Source organism: Psittacula echo (genome assembly GCF_963264785.1).
Source record: "Psittacula echo genome assembly, chromosome: 5".
Classification (NCBI taxonomy): Eukaryota; Metazoa; Chordata; class Aves; order Psittaciformes; family Psittacidae; genus Psittacula; species Psittacula echo.
Window position 1 is genome coordinate 13,511,777 of NC_137739.1, and position 26,244 is coordinate 13,538,020.

General features: G+C 34.8%; 1 protein-coding gene across 11 annotated transcripts in view; it reads left to right on the forward strand.

The window, feature by feature from the left end:
- Nucleotides 1–26,244, forward strand: part of RBFOX1 (RNA binding fox-1 homolog 1) — a gene marked incomplete at both ends in the record, with an annotated part of 1,305,905 nt that overhangs the window by 1,259,349 nt on the left and 20,312 nt on the right. For 8 of the 11 annotated variants that reach the window (XM_080617596.1, XM_080617593.1, XM_080617598.1 and 5 more), the window contains 2 exons: nucleotides 7,893–7,932; nucleotides 17,021–17,085. In XM_080617596.1, coding sequence (XP_080473722.1) covers nucleotides 7,893–7,932; nucleotides 17,021–17,085 — 105 coding nt within the window. Of the gene's footprint in view, nucleotides 1–7,892; nucleotides 7,933–13,177; nucleotides 13,221–17,020; nucleotides 17,086–26,244 lie in introns of all 11 variants that reach the window. The other 3 variants (XM_080617599.1, XM_080617595.1, XM_080617594.1) reach the window with 1 other exon arrangement.

Genomic DNA, 26,244 nt, shown 5'->3' on the forward strand with positions numbered 1-26,244 from the left:
TACAAAATGGATACTGTATAAAAAGAAAGTGGACTCTTTCCATCTCCACTTAGTTTAAAAATAAATTCTTAAATTTGAGCATAGAGTGCAATATGTAACGAGATAACAACAGGGGTTACTACTGGTTTCATGATGTCACAAACATAATACCTTAGTTTAATACGAAGTCGTAAAGTTATGTAAGCAAATATATATCAGCTACATGTGATAGTTTTTGAATTGGACAATACTGTCTTTGTTAGTATTTCCAAAATGAGTAAATGCTTTGAGAGCAGTAAGTAAGTTAAGTTTACTTTAATTTAAGGGGCCACATGTGGGTGCTCTGTGAGTGTATATGTGTGTGCTATATAAATTTTTATAGTTTAGTTGTTACAGTGACTCAGCAAGAAGAATTAAATTTGCAAGTGTAATGCATCTATATTCTCATGTAATTGCACTGCTTACTTTCAGCATCCTTAGATATTGTATTAGATGTTTAAGTGTTGTGAACTCCTGTAGTTAAATTTTGCACTGCAGTCAGGTTGAACAGTGTTTCAGAACTGGATTCCAAGAAGTCAGCTCAGCACTCTTATGTTCTTCTGCAGGTTGATTTGACAGTTAGGATGGACAGATCTCACATATTACCTTTGTGATCTGTCCTTAAAGCTGACTTCAGAGGGGCCATGCATTGCATCATTAAGAAGTCACATCTTCTCATTGTTCTTATGACTGTCTGAGACAGATCCTTGGCAATCGAGGATTCACCTTGCCAGTTAATATGTTTTCTAACACAATTTGATTCTGCAACAGTTTTCAGTTAGTAAGCTTTGTCTTAATTTAGGTAGGTCTCAGTTCAAATATCAGTCAGGTTTAATTTTCTCCATCCACCCATGATTTATAAAAAGGCACTGCTTTCCGATGCACAAAACAATTCTAAAACTTCCATAATTCATGGATCAGTGCAGAAATAATACATACCTCTGTTGTACTGATTCACAGTTGGATTAATAAAGCTTTATTCTGAAATAGTTTCTTTGGTTTAGAGTATTAGATCTTGTGCTAGTAACTTCACTGATACAATAGTACAATTTGGATTTGCTTTGCAATGCTTTCTTCTGTGCTCACTGATTATGTACTCTGACCTATCAAAGAAGCGAAAAGGAATTTTCATCAGAAAAAATCCTTAATCAATGAAAATAAATCATAAGAAGGTGGTTTTCAGTCACAGTAGGAGTAGAAGTCAGGGAAAATTACAGAGATAATAAAGAGATCACAGAGAACGAATCAACTTACAGAAGGAAGCAAACAACTTGGAATATCATTTGTTGATAAGAAAAATGGAAAAAGCTTTGAGTGCTATTTCGCAATTCATTTAGTAGCAATTTCTCATTTTTCACTCTAGGAAGAGACCAGCTTTAGAGCCAGACAACAACAATTTCATACTGAAATACTTTCAATCATAAAAAGAAAAAAAAAGGACATTTATTTTGGAAAATGGTAGATATAATTTTAATTATAAATTTACATCAAATTCCAGCAATGTTTAGTTAGAAAAAATACTGCTTTTCCTTTTAAAGAAAGAACCCACATATAAGTGTAAAATACAAAGCTGAAGATTGAAATTACCTTTTTCATTTTCTTTTATTTCATTAACCTTCAAAAGCTTATTAGTGAAGTAAAGTATAATAGTTCATCTGAAATAATCTTCTTCATGCTTACTTGCTTGCATTACAAGGTTTTGGAACTGAAACTGAATAGTTTTGCTTTAAATTTGGAAATCAACTGTAAAGCTGGGAACATGTATTTCTTCAGCTAGTCCAACATGCTGCTTACTAGTGTTTATTTCAGCAGCACTGTCTCAGTATTTCACCCTCCAGAACAAAAGCCTTCTTTCTATCCAGTCTCCCTTGAATCTGTTCTTGTTCTTGTTCACTGGTGTCTGATCCTGACTGTGACCTTTACTTAGAAACTGTCAACAAAGTTAAGAAAAGACAATGAGTCCTGGGCTGTAAGTAAATCTGGGAGTTCTTGTGGACATTAAGCAAAACAAGGTAGTGTGGCTAATATGGGAAGCTGTCTTCGGCTATGCCTCACAGTTACTGGGACACAGCAAATATGGCACACTTTGCTAGGTCTGAGGAAAATTGTTGATTATAGCCATATTTGCAGGCATTGGTTTTTTATAAATCAAAGAACAGTGCATATGCTTTAAAAATATTATAAATCAAAAACCAACACGTGTGCTTTAAAATGTGTCATTTAAAAATGAAATCAGTGTTCATGAGATATGTAGCACTACATAAATAATTAATGGCTCCTTTACTTGTGAGCGAGGCATTTCACTAATTCCTTGAGATAGCATCTTGGTTTTTAGCTCATGGAAAATACTTAATTTTTAGGATCTGTGGCATCATTTCTAATGCCTTCAAATACTACAATGTGCAGCTTGCTTACAACTTTGTATGTATAATTCATTTATGTACCATAAAAATCTACTGAAACTGAAATGAGGGAATAAAGTTTCATTTGTTTGAGAAATCGGAATGCTGAAATTTAAAGAGTTTAAAGATCTCCACTGCATGAAGAGCTTAGCTTAAACACTATGTTGCAGGAGGAAGGGAAGCAAGAGATGGTGGTGTTGATGGTTTGAGAGCTGCATGAAGATCAGAGCCTGTCACTATAGGAGGATATAGCTGTAGAGCTGTGAGCTATTGCCTGCTTGTCTCTGGGGGCTCTCCACAAAGTTCACAGCAAGATTGAGTGCTTGGTTGAGGAGCAAACAATTACTATTATAAGCTGACTAAACTCCTTCATACCTTCTTTCCTGGGACAGCCTCCATGAGGGAGGATTTGAGCTTAGTGGTTCTTTGACCTTTCTTGCAGTCTTCTCTCTGGGTACTAGATAGTGTTTTGTACAAAATAATTATTTTTAAATTCTTAAAAAACAGAAAACAAATGATCAATTGAAAAACCAACATCATCTTGGTTTTACCTGTGTCTTTGTAGGATTACCTATTTTATTGCAAAAGTGTCTACTAATGGTATAAGAAATGCCCTAATAAAGCAGAAGCTACTAGTAGAGGTAGTCTTATGACAGATTTTGGATGCAGTTAGCAGTACTTATATTGTCAAAAGAAAGGAGAAAGAAGCAGTAGGAGTTTTTTTCTCTCTTTGGCAAACTACTGGAAGCAGGTGATCTGATTTTGATGCCTCTAATTGCTTCTGAACTCTGTAGCAACTAGTACCTTAGCATTCTTGGAAATCATTTGCCAAATAGTAAAACATCATGAATATGATGCTCCATCTTTATACTGCTGTCAGGAAAAGCCATTGTCACTGTATATCTGGTAGTATTGCAAATAGTGCTAGTAGGTAGTATTAGTGAAACTAAAGTTCCGGCATCATTTGCCTCAAGTAATTCACAAGTTTAGTGTGCGATGGCTTTGTCTTCACGTTTCCCCTCTGCTCCTTCCAGTTCTGATGAAGCTAATGGAGAATTAGCTTTCAGTCCTTATCTCCACCGCTGGTGTCTTTACTGGGAAAGCAGGAGATAGCAATATGCTTTTTTCTCTTTGAAAAGAAGAATTACAAAAAAAAAAAAAAAGAAAGCTTGGAGAGGGTAGAGGAGAATTAACAGAGACTATTCAGAAACTCTTTCCTTTTATTAAAACAAATGTTTTGAAGTGCTACATTCTGAGTGATTCAAAATAAAAAAGCTTTGTTTTCCAATACCTTATTCTAAATTTAGGAAAAAAAGATAATTACTGGAAGCTACTATATCTGCTACAGTGGTTATGTTTTTTTTCCAATACATTTCTTTGGGCTCACAGAAACTTCCTCTTACTTTGGACTCTCTGCTTTATATATATGTGAGATTTTTAGGAAAAAAATGTGTTTTGCCAGTGCATAGTGATTTGTCTTCCAGCTTTGTTCTCTCCAGCAGTGCCCTCAATTAATTTTCCAAAGCAGATAATGTAACTTGTTTGTGGCAGAAAGTGCTGAAACTGGAAAGACAAGAACCTGGAATTAGAGTTCTAAAAAGCTGAAACAGTTAAAGTTTTGCTATTGCAGTGTTGAAAGGCGCTACTTTAATTCTCAGTCTTTCCTTTGGTTTATTTTAAATTAGGCTGTAGCAGCATCTCTTCCATTATTTGTTTCATGAAGGCATCATAAAATCGTATATGAAAGGTTTCATATAAAAGGTGATTTCCAAGACCAGAAACTGGAAAATATGTAGAGGACATTGAAGGCAACCCTACCAGAAATCAGCAAACAGAGAACCTTTGTTCCTCAGGTGCTTTTTCTTATTAGTAATGGAGGGAAAATAGTGAATTATAACCATGATTCCCATTGCAATGAATGAAATCATGATTGTAATGCCCGTTTGTTACACTGAATCAATCGCTCCATGCACTTAATCTGCCTTAGGTTATTTATGTTAATTTATGCAGATTGTGTGTATGGCTGAGGGCCATATATACTCAGCTGCTATGAAGTTACTGAACTAAGGTTTGTGCAGTCAAGAAATGTCTTCTTATGTCATTGATAGATTATTCAACCCAATCCTTTTGAAAGAAGAGGATACAAAAATGATAATGAAGACAGATGTAGTCCTCCCAGGATATTACAAAGATAGAATCTAAACTAGGAAAGAGTTTGTCTTAATATAGTTACAAAAAATTATTATAGGACACAGAGACCAAAATAAAGCAGCTAAAACCATGCAAAGCAGATGTATAATAGTTGGTGAGAAAACAGGTTCATATTTCTAGAAAAATAATTTCAAGAAATGATTGCCACATAAAATGTTATTTAGATGCATGTTTTCTTATTAAATTAAGATCTCTGTCTTCTCTGACTTTTCCTTAGCGAAATAAGATCACAAAATACAACAGAATAAATCCCCAAAATTTGTTGTTCTTATGCCTCTACGTAGTGCATTAACATATCATCCATTTCTGAGTGAAGTTATTCAGATTTCAGTAGCATGGATGTTTCCAGACCCTGTGTTGGTTTACAAGGAACTCCAGATTTATCTGTCTGCCATGACAATTTTTAGAATACAAAATGTAAAAGGAGCTGTGCTGAGATGGGTCCCTGTGTGATGCATTCAGTCTCTTCCCATGCTTGAGACTTCTCATCTGTTTTCTGCCTATGGCTTCAGAGGGAGAAAAGGGGATGATAAGCCAAGCAAATTACCCTTTGGAAAATTATATACTGAAGGAAAGAAGAGCACAACAGCAAAAGATAGTTCTTGGTGTTTTACAATTTGTCCTTCTGATAAAAAGTGCTGTTAGAAAATACATTTGACTCCACTGGTAATTCAGCCACAGAAGTCAGTGAATGACAAGGACAGTGAATAAAGAAAACATTCTCTGAAAAACCTATGAAGATGTGAAGAATTACTTTTCTTCATACCTCAAAAGAAGTAGATTTTATATTTAACATCACTATCACACTACAAAATTGTATGGCGGAAATAAGATAAAATCAGCTGATATCTTTTCATAGTGCCTGTCCTGCTTGGAAGCATTATGCTTATTTGCCTGAATCTGTCACTTCTTCTTAATACTAACCATTTTTAATGATGAAGTCATGCATTCTTGTCTCGTTTTAGTGCTGAGTACTTCAACAAGCAGCTGCATATTTAAAGTTCAAAATAACTAACATTCTGTACATGACTGAGTGTTATGTGGAAAAGGAAGGTCTAGTTGAATGAAGTGACCTATCCAAGACTGCAGCCAACTGCACTTGGGATTTCAAAATGTATCAGCCCCTGTTTGTCTTGTGACATACTCACTGTATATCTGCAGATCACCACGAGGAGGAAGAAAAAAGGTCCCCTTTCTGACACATATCCTCTCAAAAGCATGATTTTCTGAATAGCAATGTTTAATAATAATTGAAAGTAGTTTATTTTAATGTACTGTGAGGGGTTGATCTTGGCTAGCTGCCAGACTCTCACCCAGCTCTGTTCTCATTCACCCTTCTCAAGAGTATGGGGGAAGAAAGATAGAAAAGCTCTTGGGTTGAGATAAAGACAGGGAGATTGCTTGCCAATTACCATCACAGGTAAAACAAACGTGGCTTGAAATTGATTTAATTTATTGCCTATTAAAATGCAGTTGGATGTTTAGAAACAAAGAACGTAAAAATACCCTGACCTCCTCCCCACCTCTTCTTCCCAGGCTCATTTTCACTCTTTCATTCCCAACCCTACCTCCTCCCAGGACAAATGGCACAGGGATATGAGGAATTGAGAGTTGCGGGGCCCCCATCCTCAGTAAACTTTGTATCATATGCATATAATCTCATAAAACTCCTTTCATGTTGTTCAGGATTGTGTACTTCTGCCTCACAGTCATGTGGAATGTTTTACTTCTTAAACACGTATAAGAAAAACAAGTAATATTTAAAAATAATCAGAATATTGAAACCAAAATGAAGGTACACTACAGTATAGCTCTCTGAAAGCTACTGATGTATACCAGCTTTGGCATATATTGCTCTGCAGACATAATAGAAAAATACATGAGGAAAGGTCTGACCTTACTGAAGCAAATGGCACTCTTAAGTGGAGCTGAGTTTTCACACATTACTATTCCATAGCAAAATTTTATCGTCAGTGTGGTTTTATCAATGCCATTTGTGTGCATGTATACATATTTATGATTTTCTCAAGTGATTCTTCCTTAGACACATACCAGCTCAGCCCTGTGGGTTTTGGTCATTGACCTCAATAGATCAGCTGTATTTCTGACATGAAAATTCTTGTTGGAATTGCAAAGCAGCTTAGGCTAGCAACATGATAGTAACTATTATTCCAGATAATAGTATTCCTAAATTGAAAGTATTGTTGCAAAAAACCTATTGTGTGCTCTCATATTTAGCTCTCAAAACAGCTTGGATTGATTCTGATACTGGAAATATCTGTTTTAAGTTGCAGAACTGTGAAACGAATGTAAAATTGCAATACTTGCGTAATGTGTGTAATTGGTAGGCCACTGGTGTGTAGCTCCAGTTTTATTTAGCGTAATCATTTGAACTATGTTTCTCATACTGTGTCATTTAAACTGTTTTCACTGACGATTTATCTTAGCTGAGACACAGCGGTCTCTGAGTAAGCTGTTAACAGCAATGTAAAATACTACGTTTTTTCAAATAAAGGATAGTAATGGAGCCAGCAAAAACTGCAGGGGAGCTCAGAACCATTGGCATGTTCACCAAAAGTGTAAAATGATACAGTGAGGATGGTTAATACTTTTTTTAGTAAGAATAATGCCATGACATACTTAACGGACCTGTTGTCACTGTCGGAACTGTGTATCAATCCAACAATGCAGTACCTATGAATACTTTCATCTCTGTGTACGTTGACCCAATGGGTAAAACACCACCAGTATAATTATTTCACACATTCCTCTCACCATATATACTTATACTGTGGAGTTTTTTTCATCTCAGTAGTGACAATTACTGCTTTGTTTCAGAGGGTTGATGTAATCACAGGACAAGAAAGTGTAGTCCAGGAGATAGCATTTTGTTAATCTATTAAAACTGATTGTAGGGTTGGCCCACTGAAAATTTTTATAAAAGTGTTGCCAATATGTGGCTTCCTATAAAAAAAGAAGAAATAAAAAAATACTAAAACCTTATCAAAGGTATTTTCCAATCCTGCCATGCTTTGCTTCTCTATGACTAAGCATTTGGCATACCTTATAAGATGTTGTATTTGATACAGTTTCACTTCTGATAATTACTACCAACCTCCTTAACCAATGTGAAGAGTGCCTTCCTTCCCCCCTCCCTCTGTTCTTGTGACTAGACTAACCTCAGCTGTGCAGGGGTTGGTGGCATTTGCATGTGGAAATGCACTAATATGGATGTTTTTCTTTGTGTGTGCATCCTTGCAGTGTTGTATACCAGGATGGATTTTATGGTGCAGACATTTATGTAAGTATTCATTGATGTGCATGCTGTCCTTGTACATTACCAGAGTCATTCTTTTTACAAGTTTGCTGCCTAGCCTGACTCTGTATTGTCTATTTACCATCCCTTGCCTGTCAGAAAGAATTGAGAAGAATATCTCTCACATTGGAAGACCTTTCTGTTCATTTCATCTATCATTGTTCAGTGGAGCTGAATTAACTCTTCAATCAAATGCTGAATGAATGCAAAAATATGTGAAAAATGTGTGTGCATGTGTGGAGGGGTGTCTGTCTTCAAAACTGAAGTTCAAAGAAAAAAAAACCAAAAAGCAGAAACATTCTTCTGCAAATCCCCAGAAACTAATTTTTAAAAAATCAAGGCAAGCAGAGTATTATTAATACTTGAAGTATGAAAATACTTTATGGAGAGAGATAGATTTCCTAAATCCAGCAACCCTGGGTATACATAAGTGCCAGGGTGGTAGAAGAGCTGAATTACATAGTAAGCTTAAGGTACAGCTATGCATTTTCTGTAATCTGAATATATTTCCATCTGCTCTTTTCAAATCCACTTATTTCAATTTAAAGGGGTAGAGACTGCTTATGATATAAGAAGTGACTATATTTGTTAGTAAATGTTTATAGCCCTAGGTCCATCATTATCTAGTTCACTTCATTGGTCACCAATTTCCTTTTAAATAGTATTTAAGTTTCTTACCAATACTGAATTTTTTACTTTGGGTGTATACAAAGAGGCTACTTATGTCTGAGTATGCAAGAAGTTGAGGCTTAATTTCACTTTTCTAAAATAGCTAATTCTTATATATGTAAATGGAAAATATTTTAGTCATACTCAGCAATCTTTCACATTTGTATTATTTTGATAAAGCAATCTGGTCCTAAGTTACAGGTATCTTTATTTCACCAGACAGCTTTCTCTACCTACTTGTACTTCTGTTGTACTGTTGAGATAAAAAGAGATGGATGAGTTGAAATTGGTATGAATATTTAAAATTCAATAGGTAGTATAGAAAACATTTGTTGTATTCATTAGCAGCAGTCTTTTAGAACTATTTCCAAGACAACTGATTTTTTAATGTCTCATATAAAGAAGAAAAAAAAAAGAATTTATGGATGAAGTAGGTTTTGGTTTTTCTGATGGAAGTAGAAGGGTGCTGATGCTTACCTGAAAATTCATTTGTGTAGATTGAAACATATATTTAAAATAAATTAGCATGGGTTAAAATTCTCTCCCTGTGTACTTATGTACTTAATCATGCAGTCTGTAACATATTGTTTACAACACACAGGAATCAACCATTTGCCAAAGGCTTACTCAGGTATAATATGGTGCTCTGATCTCTCAACGCAATCCTGCTGAATTTTTGAGCTATGTAGGAGACGTAGTAGAGTGTGGAATTTCTTCAGGTGTGGTTTCCAATTTCCGTAGTTCTTCAAACTGTCAAAAGAATGACATTCATTTTGCTCAGTTTACCAACCCCAAAATCTCAAAGGCAGCAAGTCATCTTTCTCAGGATTGCTGAATGTGATAGTACAGGTGGTAACCAAGTGTTAATGTAACAGTTTGTACTTTTGGAACCCACTGCTGCTGAAAACCAGGAATATCTCTTTTTGTGATTGGCAGTACTATTTTTAGGTGGCCTCACACCCTCTCACAGACTTGAACATTCTGTTTCCAAATGGAAAGTGCTTTCAATGAGGAAGATATGAAAGAAATTGCAAATTTCTAGTGTAGCCTCAGCTTTGTGGTCTGGAATAGTCATGTGCATTAGGAAATAGAATAACTATACTGGTGCACTGGTTTTCACTCAGTTGCAGCCTTGTATTTCTGATTGTATTTCTTAGTTTTCTTAATGCAGCAGGATGTTTACCTTTATGACAGTTGACAGAATTAAAACACCCTTCTGGAAATTTTTTTGGGTGTTTTTGTTTTGTTTTGTGTTTTGTTGTTGTTTTGTTTGGGTGGTTTTTGTTGGTTTGGTTTGGGTTGGGTTTTTTTTGTGTTTTGGAGGTGTTTTTTTTATAATGTACAAAGCTTCTTGTTTTTAATTATCTTATCTTCACATCTGCTCTTTCTTGCATATAAAACATTTTGCAGGGAGGGGAAGAGAGAGGGAAAACTGGTATAAATGAAAAGAAACCCTGCAGTTCACAGTGTATTAGTTCTTAGTGTATTTGCAGTGGACTAGTCACTTCTTAAATCCCAATTTATTATGACATAGTTATACTCGGCTTTTCATTTTAAGTGCAGTGCTGAAGCTTTGTGAAAGAACTATGTTATGTGAAAAAAAGGAGAAAAGAAACAATGCAGGTTTTAATGGTAGATTCTATAGTAGATAATATAGAGTTAATAGTATAGTAGATAATGGTAAATGTAATAGTAGATGTAGGGAAGGGAACCTTAAAAATACCATAGAAAGCAAAACAGAAGGAACACAGTATTGAGAAGCCAGACCAAAAAATGTGCATTAACAAGTATATCAAAGTGTGTTTCATTCTGATACGATTACATTGAGGACCAACAATAATATGGACCATGCTGTTGTTTTTGTAACTATCAATATAGATTTTGATGGTTGATTTTGTGGCAAGACCAAGAATGATACTGGTTGGGTCAAAAGTGCATAGGGAACCAAGAACAGCAAATAGCCAGAGTTGCTTAATACTAACAAGGGGAATATAAGAGAATAGAACTATAAGAATAAGTGGAAAGTACAGTCTAACAAAAAATCAACAGCCATGATTCTAGATGTAATATATTCTGTATTTCATGTAGTTCTCTATGGAAAGTAATAATGCTTCTGAAACAGCAGAGATATTGAATTCCTTTTTTAATGTGCCTTTGAGTGGGAAAAATAAAGGCGATTATTAGGAACTAAGGAAGACCTTTTAAAATTAAGTATTGATTCACTAAGAGAAAAAGTCATTAAAACAGAATTAAGGTTGCCTGTCAGCAAATATAGGAGTTCCTAGATGAAGATTGACACCTTTGAAAGTAACAAAATACACCCTATAAAATGGAGCACAAATAGTAACATACGCAGAAATATGCAGTTAGAATAATAGCTTGACACTATTGCTCTGTTTTATCTTAAATCTGATTTGTTGGGGTTTTTACCATTGTCATAAAGAATGTGTTCAGAACATGTCAGTCCTCAGTCTTACAGTCCTCAGTCCACAACTTAAATGTGGAAAGGCAAAGAAATATGAGTAAGTTCCAAACTCTGTCATCACCAGCTTCAGAAGTCCCTTAGTTATACAGTTTAACCATGTACATTAGTCAGTCTTACTGTTCACAGCAAGATTTTCTAACCTGTTCTCAGGATGCTGGACCTGTGATACTGCAACAACAATATAAGATTTTTTTCCTAAGATGCCAATCAAAAGCAAGGCATACTTTTGTGATCGGGGTATGGAACGAGGTTATTAGTAGCTACTGCCATTGCCTTTAGCTCGAAGGTAGGATGGTATTGAGGGTGAAGTGCTTACATACTTCCCAAGCAAAAACCAGATACAATTATCAAAGCAACGTTCCCTTGATACTAGGTAGAAGACCATTGATGCAGCCAGAATCCCTGAAGGTGCAGTTCTAACGTGAAAAGCAAGGACATGCAACTAAGACTGAAGTCCTTCTTTTACGTACCAAAGTGTTTCATGTTTTGTAAATGAAAGAATGTGTCATTTCTGTCACAGAACAGTGGAGAAATGACTTTTCCAAAGGAAAAAGAGTTCCCAAGTAGCAGTGGGTTGTTCCTCCTAGTGGTCTGTGTGCTGGAACATTATGTGATGCCTTTTTAAAAGTTCTGGGATCTAGTGAATAATGTCTTTCACCTCTCTGATCTTCATTTGTGACATAAACAGTACATTCCAAAAAAATGCTAGATCAGTCCTGGTGATTGTAGTTGTTTGGAATTAATACAGATGGTGTCAGTTTGGATATACTTCCAAGAGCTTCTTTGAGGCAACAGCTACCTCTGGAAGCACAACATAGAATTAACATGAACATTTCATTTAGGTTGGCTTGAGCCAGCACAAAGAGGTGATGGATATTTTATTTTTAATTCTCCCACTCAAAGTTTTGCTGCATGATCAGAACAAATACTGTTTAAACCTCAATAGCATGTGAGTATAGGAAGAGGAAATGACTACTTCTGTATTCTGAAGGGTTACATATAATTCATGCCTGGTTTAGACCCATTCCTCTATTTGTAGCTAATAAGGCAGGTATCATTCTCGGTATTAGAGAAGGTTTTGATAAATTTGCGTTCACACAATACTTGGAGATCCTTGATTGAAAGGAAGTGTAGGAAGTAAAATTTGAGAAAATATTATTCTGAGCATTCACATAGAAAGTTGGGGCTGCTCAGCCTGAAGAAGAGAAGGCTGTGTGTAGACCTCATAGCAGCCTTCCAGTATATGAAGGGGGCCTACAAGGATGCCAGAGAGGGACTCTTCATCAGGGCCTGTGGTAATAAGACAAGGGGTAATGGCGTCAAGCTTAAACAGGGGAAATTGAGGTTAGATATAAGGAAGAAGTTCTTTACTGTGAAAGTGGCACAGGTTGCCCAAAGAAGTGGCGAATGCTCTATCCCTGGCAGTGTTCAAGGTGAGGTTGTACACAGTCTTGAGCAACCTGGTTGAGTGAAAGGTGTCCCTGCCTGTGGCAGGGGGTTGGAACTAGATATCTTAATGTCTTTTCCAACCCTAACCATTCTATGATTCTATGAAATATGTTAGTAATAGGAAAATCTAATGAGAAAATGTCCATCTTATAGAGTCACTTAGTTTACCTTTATCTGTGGTAAAAAATTGACAGTACATCTGATATTAAGATAAAATAAAAGTTCAGGTATTTTAGGAGGAGGTGCACATGTATATACATAATTTTGTAATCTACGGATATGTGTTTGTATAACTCATTTCTGTAGGAGTTATACTTACATATACAGATATACAGACTTTATTTAAAATTTCAGATGCATTTGATTTCCTGTTCATTTCCGTTTTATCATACCTGATACAAAATTTCTACCATTTCGTTCTAAAAATTATTAAGATTCTCTGTAACAATTGGCTACTGATCTTCAATGGATCCCATTGCTCTTTTTGAATTTGCCTGAACCACAGAGAGTTATGAAACATCAGAAGGAAAATTGTAATGTATGGCTCTGGAGAATTTGTCTGAATTCCTTCCTTACATTCCTTCTTTCCTTACTCATTCAAATCCTTTCATTTCTGTTTCTTTATAGAGCAGTATTGCAAGAGCCTGTGTATGGCAATAAGTTACCACAGGTATGACATGCAGACTGATGGAAAAAACTCATTACACTGAATTTAGACTCTTGTAAAGTCATACTAATACTCAAATAATTATGAGAAAGTGGATTCTGTTTGTATAAGTGATAAGAATAGACAGTTGCATTTTATTTTCCAGACTTATCACAAAATCATGGATATTCTTCATATCCCATGAAATACACAGTTACTGTTTTGAGTGTCTTGTTCAGTATTTTATGCTAGTGAGATAAATCTCTGTATTTGGACTGTGAGTGTACTGAATCTATACTTAATTTTTTAAGACAACTTAAACTGCTAACATTGTGCTATTGTTTTTTTGGAAGTAGCAAATATGGGAGCACAGATAAAGCAGCAGACTATTTTTTCACTATTTTAGCAGAATTTGTTATTTCAGCTGAATCTTCAAGGTAACAATCTAAAGCATAACAGGTACTTTCATTTTGAATGTATGGAGTGAGGAGGGGAAAAAGCATTCCGAAAGTATTTATAAAACATAGCAACTGAAAATTATTATTAGCATGTAATTATTATTTTTGTTCTATTTTGTAATATAGTCTAAGACAAATATTTATTTAAATATTTATACTTGAGTACTACGATAAATATTTATTGTAATACTCAAGAGGTGTACATGTAGTGAATATCACTTGTGTGTTTTTCATCTAAGATACCAGCCAAGTTCAAAACTAGAAAATAAAGTAGAACTCATCACAGAAGTTTAGAGTTCAGGGGGTTGAATCAGTTTCCCATCCTGATCCCCAATTTAAAACATTTTGTTGCTGCAGCAATAGATCATCTGAGGTAACTAAAACAAGGCAATAGCAAAACTTAGTACTGCAGGACACAAACCTCATAAAAATAATATGCTTAAGAATGTTTTTTTACAGGATAGCTTATGTTAAAAACATAAAACCGTGACATGGGCTGGTAGGGATTTATGATTCTCCTGGTAACCAAATGCATCCTGGATTTTAGTTCTCCAAAGAATTCAGGCAAATTCAACAACTTTGATCTCTTTTTATTTGTATTGCTTTAGACTCAGTCTTTCCAGGACTCTCACACATGTCATACTAGTTGTTGCATTGAACTTCATTGTTCAGCAGCAGTTCTTTGATGAAACCAAACCATAATGTAAACATAAAAGGAATCTAATTCTTATATTTAGGGAACAAGAAAGGGCCTGTCTTCATAGACTGACCAATTTAGTTAGATAGTTTAACTATGCAGTTAGTTAAAGGCAAGAGAAACAGTTCTTACAGAGCCTTCCACCTGCAGATTTAAGAACAGCCAGTATGTGAACAGTGGGTCTCGTTTTTATCTGATTAATAACACCAGAACTTCTCATGGAGGGCCATTCTCACTTCTGTACTGCAATGTCATTATGTGTGTGACTCGATTGAAATGAAGTGGCTCTCACATTTAAATCAGGTGGTTTAGAAATAGACTACAGGACAAGTGAAGGAGTCATACGTGTTGCAAACAGAATCATGTCATACTGCAGGATGACTTGCACTCTGCCACACATTTTCAGGACTTGATAATGAAAACAAGTTTTATATCTTTGGTGACCTTATTAGTGTATATAAATATATCAAGGGGGAGTGTCACGAGGATGGAGCCAGGCTCTTCTCAGTGGCAAACAATGATAGGACAAGGGGTAATGGGCACAAACTGGAACACAAGAGGTTCCACTTAAACTTGAGAAGAAACTTCTTCTCAGTGAGGGTGACGGAAGACTGGAACAGGCTGCCCAGGGGGGTTGTGGAGTCTCCTTCTCTGGAGACATTCAAAACCCGCCTGGACACATTCCTGTGTGACCTTATCTAGGTATTCCTGCTCCGGCAGGGGGATTGGACTAGATGATCTTTTGAGGTCCCTTCCAATCTCTAACATACTGTGATACTGTGACCTTCTCTATACATTCACTATTTGTACTTCCTCATACCAGCACTCAGGGGAAAAGGGAAAGGAAAAAGGAAACATAAATGATAGGATGCTATATTTAGCACTCTAAAACTAGGAGGATAGAGTGGATAAATTTGTATAATCTCTTTCCTTGCTCCTTTTAGAAGAAGCCAGACTAAATGTGCAGCTTACCTTATCGTCTTTCAGCCTTACTGTTTGGTTGCTCAGTTCACACTTGGTGACATTATTTGACACCTGGTTGCCTGTATGCACATACCTGCAAGCAATATGTGCCTATTATGCATTTTTGACAGTAATAGACTTCTATTGGTTTATAAAAATCAAGTGATCTAAAATGAGAAAGTATTTAATCTCAGTGCTTTCGTGCTTGCACAGAGAAGCAGCCTGCTGCAAAAGAGAGGGCATATGTATTATTATATGGCATTATGAAAGCACCTGCCTTATTCCAGTGCTTGTGTGACAAAATTGCTGCTAGCAGGGAGCTGACCAAGAGTGGGAAGGTAAATGTGCTATTGTCCGTGTTAGCACTTAAAAAACTTAGAATGTTCCCCAAGTAAGATGAAAATTCGAAGCCTTGGGTTTCTGATGAGCTGTCAGTATATGTAAAACATATGTTTACTCTTAGGGTGATGTGATGCTATCACCTGAATGATTTCCAAAACCGACCTGCTTCCAATCTTCAAACCAACAAAGGTTTATACATGTTTGGGATGAAAGCAATTCTGCCGAGCAAAGTAGTAGAAGGGGAAATAGCTTGTAAAAGTAGTTGAAATCACTTTTCTGAAAGGTGTGAATTCTGATTTGTAAAATCAAAATAGAAACCCCACAAAAGCTCCTGCAGTAAAAATGTACTGTTACAGTAGAGGTTGACATATTGTAGTCTATTCTTCATGCTTCAGCAAAACACCATGTGTGAATGCAGCCTTCCAAAAAGAGGGGGGAAAAGAAAGGGAGAGAGAGAGAGGGAAAAATCAATCCATTAAAGTGAACACTTCACCGAAAGAGTGAATTTTATTCAAAGCTGAGTGATCTGATCGTTTCTTATTCAGCTCTTTGTTAAGGTGGGGGAAGGTGGGAGAAGAAATACCGAAGTCCCCTGTCCCAGAGGATGGTGGGGTGGTGAATTCTAATTGGGACGTCAATTGTGTTTGTGTTATCTGTGGAGACTGGCCTGTGTTTGTTAATTGGCATGCTGAGATCATTTTGAAATGGTTGATATAACACTGTAGCCCATTGAACAGGAAGCTCTGCTGTTTTCACAGTTTGATAATCAATGCATCACTGCACACAATTCCTTTCAATTGTGTGTTTGTTTGTCCTGTTTGCTTAATTGAACAGCTGGAATTACTGTTACATACAACTGAATGTTAATTCATGGACGAAGAGGATTTTGCTGCTTCATTATAATTTTGTGTAGAAATTGGAAACCGATGAAACATTAAGTGTTAATTGAGTGCACAGTTTCGTAGGTTTAATCAACCAGGCATGATAAATCATATTTTGTACAAAAAATAATTGATTATTGGCTGAGGATTTCTTTTTTAATTTCAGCACTGCTTTAGTAATATACAGTACACATCATTCAATTGCTACTTGCAAACTTGTGGAAGAATACAGTATTGTCTTGTAAAAAAGCTTATGTTGATGCATACTGTTCGTTGCTTTCTCCTGATCTCTGGGACAAGTCTTAAAAATTACAAGTTTGTCATGATAAATTTTACTTAATGATTTACTGAAATATTTCCTATATATTTCACCCCTTAACTGAGCTTACAGCATGAGAGTACTCTTTCAGTTGTTGCTGAATTTTGTGCAATGTTATTAAGGGTGCTGTAGCAATCCAGTTAGAGCCTGAGTTTGTGTTTCAGGGTGGTTATGCTGCCTACCGGTATGCCCAGCCTGCCACTGCCACTGCAGCTGCCTACAGTGACAGGTAAGTCCTATTTACTACTAATAAATATTTGACCAGTGGAAGTTGAAGATGATTCTATGAATTTGCCTTGTTGAAGTCTCATAACTGTCTTGTTGCTCTGCAGATAATTGTGATATCTAAAGCAGGCTGTTTTATTATAATCCATGAATAGCCATAAATTGAGAGATTGTAGGCCTTAATTGAAAATCAGGCATGAAATGTGCACATTCCCGAGCTGTAGATCATCCAGTTAATATCTGTGACCCTTGTACAATGTAAATAAATATATGTACAGCTTCATGATGGTCTGCTACTAAAGATCATTATTTGTCTTAGGAGTATTATTTCAGTTGATTTAGAACCTGAACCTATTGAGTGTCCTCAATTCTCATTGACATTATTTTAGTCAGTGGAAATTGAGAATGAACTGTGTCTAAGCTTGAGCTCTCCAAGGCTGAAGATTTTTTTCCATTTGCTTTCTGTCCAAGGATTTGATTTCTTTTAAATATTGATAAAAACTAAGTTATTCTTCATTTGCTCTGTATTTTTATCCTCAAAATATAAACCATATTTGGTGGAATTAATAATAAAAGATTATTAAAATCTGCATAAGAGAAACATGTAAAGATTTAACTTATAAAAACTAAAAATTAACTTGTCTTCTTGCAAGACAAAAATTGAGCCCCCCTTTGAAGTCAATGTCTAAATTGCTCCTGACTTCAGTAGGAATAGGATTTTGTCAAATTGCATAAAATTAAGTCTTTGCAGTATGTGGACATGATTTGGTAATGAAAAGAAAGAATATTATATGTTTTCTTCACAAAGTGTACCCTAACAAAATCTATGCTATCCTTAATACTTTTCAAGTACTTGAATAGAGTACAATTGTAAAGGGAGGATGTGTATTGTGAAGGACAGACAGTTGCATACATTTTGCTTCACATTAGCAGCAGGAAGTAAGGTCACAGTTCTCAGTTCCTGATATGAGGAAATTTCTCTTGAAATCCTGGAGATAATTTAAGTCCTGAATGTGTATTGAAAAATTTCTTTAAATGCTAAATTAGACATTGTTTAAAATGTTTCTGTTTCTTAAAGAATTCAACAGATTAAGACATTTCAGTAAACTATTTGTTAGATTGAAGTGCTGTTCATGGATTCTGTATTTTTAGAACAAAGTACCATGGTATGAATGTTACAATGCTATGCATGCATATTTGCCTTTCAAATGCTTATCTTATTATGAAGATATATTTTTTAAAGTTATGAGAATAAAATAATTTGCATGTATGGCTGAGGCATGCTGTGTCAGACAGGTAAGCAAGTTACTTTCTATTAATTTTGGATCAGTAATATCAACTAGATATGTGCTGTATGCACTGTGTTCACAATGTACTGTTTCTACTTAGGGTACCCTACACAGATGAAGTGCTACTCAATAGTTTCATTTCATTTCCACAAAGGTGTGTTAGCATGTCGCAGCTCTATTATTTTTCTGTGAGCTTTTAATGCAAAGCAGTTCCTGCTTCTAAAAGGTTACTAAACTTAAAGGACAAAATTATAAATTACCTCCTGTGGTTAGTCATTTTTTGCCAGATAGCATTCAGGTGTCCCTGGATCATTTTGTAGGATGTTTATTCCTATGAATAAATGAATTTCTGAAAACCTGTACATTACATAGAGTAACTGAACAATATTGAGATATCTTAAATGCTTTAATTATGAATTAATGTACTTTCTCATAAAACAAATCAAATGCTGTAAGCTAAAACATTAGTTGATCACATATTCTCCTATGGGTAGAGAGTCAACACTACCAAGAGTTATGCTGACAAAAAAAGTAAAGGATTTGTTTAAGAAGATAGTGCTCTTAAATGCTGTAAAGGAAGCTTGAGATGGCATCAGTAGTAATGCAGTTTTACAACCCTTAATTACCTTTTGAAAAAATGTCTAATTTTCAGATACACTCTGTGTATAATTAGAATTGTAATAACATGTCTTTGCTTGCATAAATATCTTAAATGAATTTTATATCTTTTAGATTTTTTTTTTTTTAATTTAGCTTCTCCTTTTAAATGTGGTTGACCTTCATCTTTGATCTGCTTCCCCCAAATGAATATGGTTTCTTGTCTTAATTACAAATCCTGTAACTGAATTTCTTTATGGGAAAATTCTAAAACTAGTGTAGAGAACAAAATAAAGAGCAATCTGCTCAAACATTTCTTTGCATATGGGAAACTATGTGCAAATGTGGATACCTCTGATTACCCACAGCCAGTTTGCTTGATTTGATTAGCTTTCTATTTTTTAATGAATTTAATTCAGCAACTTTCGTCAATTACTAATATTGAAAGTACTGAAATATAGTTCAGTAACACTGCTTGTTTCTTTTCTTCTCAATGTAATAATCATCTGCTGTCCTCTGGCAATATTGAACATTCCATATCTCCATATACACTACTCTTATTTAGTCTTTATTTGAGCTCCTTTTAATTTAATTACACACCAAATACGTTGCTGTTTATGTGTAAACAATGCCCAGAAAAATGAACTGAGGACCAGTGAGTGTGTACCATTGAAGCAGTGACATATCATGGAAATACTACTTCATATTAATTAAAAAAAATCAAAAAGCTTTATTTTTTTATCACAGCTTGTATAGATAATGAATGCAAATGTTCGATATTTGACATGCTTCTTAAGCCAGGAGATGGAAAGAGGAAATCTTTAGATTGGAGACGTGTTTTGGTAAATTAAAAATAATGGTTAACGGAAAGATTTGGTATTCCAGAATCAATACACCAAGTCAATGGATTATGATCATTGGAAGAGAGCTCTATTGTGAAGAAATGCAATGGTATCCTTGTTTGTCACAGCTGGAAATACTGCTGGAAATAGGCAAAGAACAAATATATAGGGGAGAATCAGGTGGCAAGGAAATCTCATTAAACAAATCAATGCAAATTCCTACATATTTGTTACGACAAATCATGTACTCCTAAAAACAATTTCAGAGTGGAGGTAGACCTTACAGATATTTCCATTCATTTCTTAAGATTGTAAAACAAAAACAGCAAAACAAACAAACAGGTGCATTTTGTTTTGTTTATGAAGCGATATAATAACTGATTACAACTTCAGACAAATTTAGAAGTGGACTTTATACCATGTGATCTATCATCACACTGAATTGCATTTAAAGATTCAAAGTTCTTTGCAGAAGGGGAACAGAGAATCATGTTTAACTTTTTAATATTTAAAATATTTCCAATAAATTTTCCAATTTGTAAAACTGATAAAAGAGGACCTACTAGTTTATATACGTACTTCACCATTCTAGAGCTTTGCCTGACAAACTTCTTAAGCAGAGTGTTTGGAGAAAATTAATCAGATGTCAGTAAAATGTTTGTGCAGCTTTTATTCAGCTTTCATGGAATATTTTTAAAAATAAAAATAAAATAGTTGTTAGATTTCTGTCCCAGTCTGAAGTTAGAGAAGCTAGCCAACTCATCAAGTTTTATATTTATGAGGGAGAACAAATCAAAGCATGGCAGTGGGGCGTATTGTCATTTTGTCATTGCATGTTCACTCGATGTTGCTAGTATGTCTGTAATGCTGTATTGGATTTGACAGATCCATCACATAGCTCAGTGAATGGCTTGCTTGAATTAAGCCTATGGGCAGACTTATTCACATTGGTTGGCTATTGGTTTTGTGTTTTATGATTTGATTATTGCATCTTCGATGGGAGTAAGAAAAGTGTTCCTTTCTTGCATATTAACTTTGTCAGCAATATTTATGAAAGTGTATATGGTAGTATAATAAAACTAAACCCCAATAACAGTAAACTAGCCTTGTCTGAAAGGCAGTTGTTTCATTTGTACTGCTTGCTAACCCTGTTACACTGAATAATGAGTTATGTGTGTTTATATATGTATAATTGTGTATTCATATATACACACACATTCCCCATCCGTCACCCACCTACAAACACTTACCCCCTCACACACATACGTGCAGAGGTATTTTGCTCTGACTGTAATTTCTTTTTCCTAATAAAGAGTCAGATTAAGTCTCACTAAAAACAATGGGAAGAACCCCATTGAATTCTTTGCTGTCTGGATTAGATCCCTCATCACTGGAAGCTGACCTCTTTTTTTTTCACTGATCTTTTTTAAACACAAATAAGGCATATTCAAAAATATTTTGCACATAACACTTTGTTTTGATTTTTTTCTTTTACTATCAGTTTGTGTTACATGTTCTGTGGTCATCTACAGGATTTTATATTAAATTAGAGACAGGAGATTTTGTCATATGGAAGTTGTGTACCTTCCAGATCTGAAATCTTTCTCCTGATAAAATCCCAATATTCTAATAGTTTAAATTTTTAACATTCCTATGTAGGGTATGCACTTTTATCAAGGTACTAGTGTCTACAGAGATACAATCTAATGTATTTTCCACTTCTTTTGGGGCAAGTAATTCAGAATAATACTTGATATTTGTGGTCAGAGTATTCAAAAATAAGAGTATTGCTAATTTTATTTAATTGGAAATGTACTCATTAAAGAATGAAAAATAGAATGAAGAATAAAAATACACAAAACGTAAAATGTGAACATAGATGGAAGTGATTTTTTGTATACTGTGGACTTTAAGATCTATTTGATAAATAAACAATGAAAACCACTATAGTTTTATTCAAAATATTTTCTCTTACAGAGGATCTTTCTAGTGACTATACTAAAAATTCAGGTTACAAGAGCATATAAATAGAAGAGCATCTTCAGTCAGAATTTAATCTTCCATTAAATAATTTTATAGAAGGATGAATATTTTTAAATATAGGACTTCATGATCATACTTTCTAAGATTTAAGAAAAAGACCTCCTATGCAGTTTTAATTTCTAAAGTAATCAGGTTGGAAAGGAAAAAGAATAGAATACAGTGATAACTTTAGTCTTTCTTCAAACCTTCAAACCTTCTGAATTTTGTTGTACGAGTTGAATCTTGAGAAATGGACCAGTTTGGGGGACAAGATGGGGAATAAGCAAGAATCATACAGCCCATATTCTAGGCTACTCAAATTTTGAGAATGAAAAGGATCGGTTAGCATCTTGACCAGGTGCAAAGGTGGTGTTTACCTTTTGTAATGGCAATAACATAGTATATATATAACACTTTTCTTCTTCAAGCACTTAGGTTTGATGTGATGATGTTTGCTTGGTCTGGTTTTTTATGGATACCTTGTATGGTAGCTAAAGCCTGCTTATTCCCTGATACTGCAAATAAAAAAGAAATAATTCACTTTGCTGTTGGAGAGCGGTAATGGATTCGGGCATCTGCCTATTAGGCTTATATGGTTTTATGTCTGTATCTGACCTATGGCAAGCTAGAGGATCACTGGCATCATGTTAATATTTCATAATCCATCTCTCAGATCACAGTTTTGGGGATGAATGGAGTATATGAGTCATGTTATAGCCATAACAGTACCTTTTAGTGAAGGAATTAAAAAGCAGCTGATTAAGTATAAAGAGAATGTAGTAGAAAAAACATAATCAGAAAGTTTAAAATTCTATAAATTAGTTTCATGTAGAGCAATTTGATAGGAACTTCCTGAAATAAAAATGTATTGCATAGAGCACTTTCTAATGATTGAAACACTGTTCATTCTAAAGTACTGGATAGAGAATGCTTTTTTGGGAGACATAGTGAATCATATTAATGTAGGAAAACATGGCAAACAATTACATTTCATAAAAATATAGTCTCCTACCAAGTCCATTTATATACTTTTATATACTTTGATATTTTAATATATTCCTCTAATATTTGGTAGAATTAATGTTTTCTGATACTTTGAAGGCTTCATTCACCTGTATGAATATCACCAATATTCATGTAACTATTAAAACTACTCTACTAGTCCAAAACTGGGATAATACAGTACTGAAAAATCATAGGGGTCCTGGCCCAGAGTGATGGTAAACACCAGTTATGAAACATTTACCATGTCAGAGCTTGTATTCTTGATATCCTGCTTCTACTTCTCTTTACTGTAATTTCTGTTCTTCACTGCAGCATCAGGGGATATTATAAGAATCCCCACAGACAAGGAAGGGCTTGGCTATTCCTATAAAATCTGTTTTGACATCCATGCTGGAAATAAGGGGGGGAGGGGAGTTGGGAAGAGAGAAGGTAGAGGAACACTGAAGCCTAGATTTTTATACCTGGCTTCCTAAAGTGCTCCAAGTTAAAAGATGTTGATTGCTTTTGCTGGCAGCTTCTTCTTGAACATAGTAGGAGCTGCAAAATGCTTATAATAAAAAATATATATCTGTGCACCTATTCTGACATTTCCATATCTACTTCAGTATCCTTGCTTTCTTATTGTTTAATACATCTAGCCTAGATAAGTTTTAACTTTGGAGTTTCCTTAAAATTAAAGTTCACAGTAAATAGCTGTGATTATATTCTTTTGATTCATTTTTTAGTCATGCTTTTTCTCTAAAAACAGTACTTAAAATGATTGGTTAACATTTTTTAATTAGGAATGATCTCATTAATAGCTCATATGGACTTCTTCACTCTTCGAGGGTATTCAAAGAAAGGATGACTTTTAAATTTTTAAGTGTGTGGTATTCAGCAGACTGGATAAATATGGAGTTAGGGACCTACTAAAACATTGATTCCTAATCCAACAGACCAAAACTGTTGCAGTCTGTTGGGTCAATGCCTGTGACATGATAGACCATAACAGTTCCTTTGGGCATGTCAGCCCCTAATTATACACTTTTTAGTTTTCAGATCATTGACTTGATAGACCACAAAGAGGCAGATTAGAAAGTGCTGTAAGTGTTGTCAACCTGAGTGTTTTAAAGCAAGAATGAAGTAAGAGCATTGTGAAAGAGTCAGAGAGAAGATGGAATGAAATGTTACTAATAAAATACAGAATTAAGTGGATATAGTCTGCATTGATTAGCCATGTCATTTGCAGTGTGTTTTAGGCAAGGAGAAGAAGTATTAGAAAAAACTTCAAATAACTACATACATTCAGAAAGAGGCAGTTTCACTTCTGCGTGTTTTTACTGTAGTGTTTCCCACCTCAAAGGAGTGTAAAGCATTTGATTAGTTATTTAAATTGATACATTGGTTTTTTTCCACATACTTTTGGGCTTTCAGGTTTCTAGTACTCTAGGAAGTTTGTAAGAATACTAGTATAGCACTAGTGAGAGGGGCAGTTTACCCATGTACCCTAAAGAACAACTTTTTCTGTGAAGATACTATAGGATGTTTCATACACATGCAGAAAAAAGTCTGTCTTTGAACTAGGTGTGTACCAGACTCTAAACTTCATTTTGTGTTTCTTTGATGAATTCTTAATAATCCTGGCAAGTTTTTCATATATATGGTATTTTAATTAGAAGATGAGAAAATTATGTTGTCAAGGAATATGTAGTCATTCAAACCTTAAAATAATTTAAAGGTAAAGAATTGTTGTTATTCATGATTGCTAAAGAAATTTATAATTATACCTCTCTATATTAGGAGATTTTATTGTGGATAAAATGGTAGTTACTAGTAAACCATAATAATAATTATTAAATCAGAAACAAATATGAAGTATATTTTGACAAGATGTTGTTTTAAAGATTACATGTTATATGTAAAGAATAAATCCCTCAACAAAATTAATATATATTATGTATTTTACTGGATAAAATCTTGATTCTTTACACAAAGCTGACTTCAAAATTTTGTACTGTTTGCCCTAAAAGAAAGTGAAAATATGTCCAAAATATAGTAAACAAAATTTTCAAATATAAATGAGGAAACTTCAAAAATAGTCTTAATTAAGCAGTCCTGGATCATACTGGCAACAGTTTACACTGCTGACACAGAGACACAGAGCACTTCTGAAGTAAGGTACTGGATTATTTCTTCAAGGATTGACTTTAAGTGTGTAGACTGTGTTAGTCAGAGTGAAAGGCAAATAATCTTAGAGCAGTTAACGCCACTGAGATCAGTATGAATTCCACTAGATTTATGTGGTGTTCAGAATTTCACTTATTAGTTTAGATTTCACTTTAAAATGTTAAGATCTACTTTAAAATCACCTGTATTCCTCTTGCATATAAATATGTGTATCTATATGATGTATACTGTATTATTAATAATTTATATATGTATATGTAATCCTTCATACATAGAAAAATTCCACTGATACAGCAGGCAGTATGAATTAGAAAGCAGCATATTTGTATAGCTCTGATTTAAAAAATAAATAACCACACCTTGTAATTTCCCTAGCATGCTCTACAGCATTAGTATTAGGCTATGCTAAATCAGTCTGTCTCTTGTAGCATTTGAATGGGTTTTTAGGTAGTTCAGTAAAAGGGCTAAATAAGATGCCTGCCCATTATGAGAAAGTATTTTCTTGTGACCATTTTACTCTTTAGTTTTGTTTTGTTGGTTGGTTTGTTTTCTTTTCCTTTTTTTTTTCCCTCTGCATAAATGGAATAATTCAGGCACATCACTGGTCTTGGGAGTGCACATTTGCATTAGTGTCCAGAAGAGTTAGGGATTTTTTGCCATTTTCCTTTTTTTTTTTTCTTTTTTTTTTTTTTTTTTTTTCCCTGAAGGTGTACTTGTCACAATTTGCAGAAGTATTTCATGGTATTAAAGTTATTCCTGTTCAGGAAGAGGTGTAACTAGTGACAGGATAAGCTTTAATGAGATTTCTAAACTCTGCTGCCTCCTGCTGTCTCTGGCAGTCTGAATTACGTTAGAGACATGTTGTCATTGGCTAAATCGTGCTGAATTGTCCTGTACTGAGCACAAGAATGACACAAAAAGCAATGCAGAGGTGACTCACCTTTCAGTTAAGGGCTTGGTCAGACTGCCTGGAAACAGCGATCTCATGCCATTTGAGACACCCTAGGGCATGTGGGACACCTGTGCAGGCAGAGGTGATGCAGGACTTTTCTGGAGTGGCAGCTGAGCACAGGCAGATGGATGAGCTGCCTCCATTTAGGCTGTGAAGATGAGCTTTAGTGTTTTCTGTGAAGTAATATTTACAGAAGTAGTTGCATTAATTCCTTTCTGTGCATACACTTCAAAAGCATGCCTCAAGATTTCAGAAAGAGCATTTAATAAAATGGTCAGGAAAGACGGAGA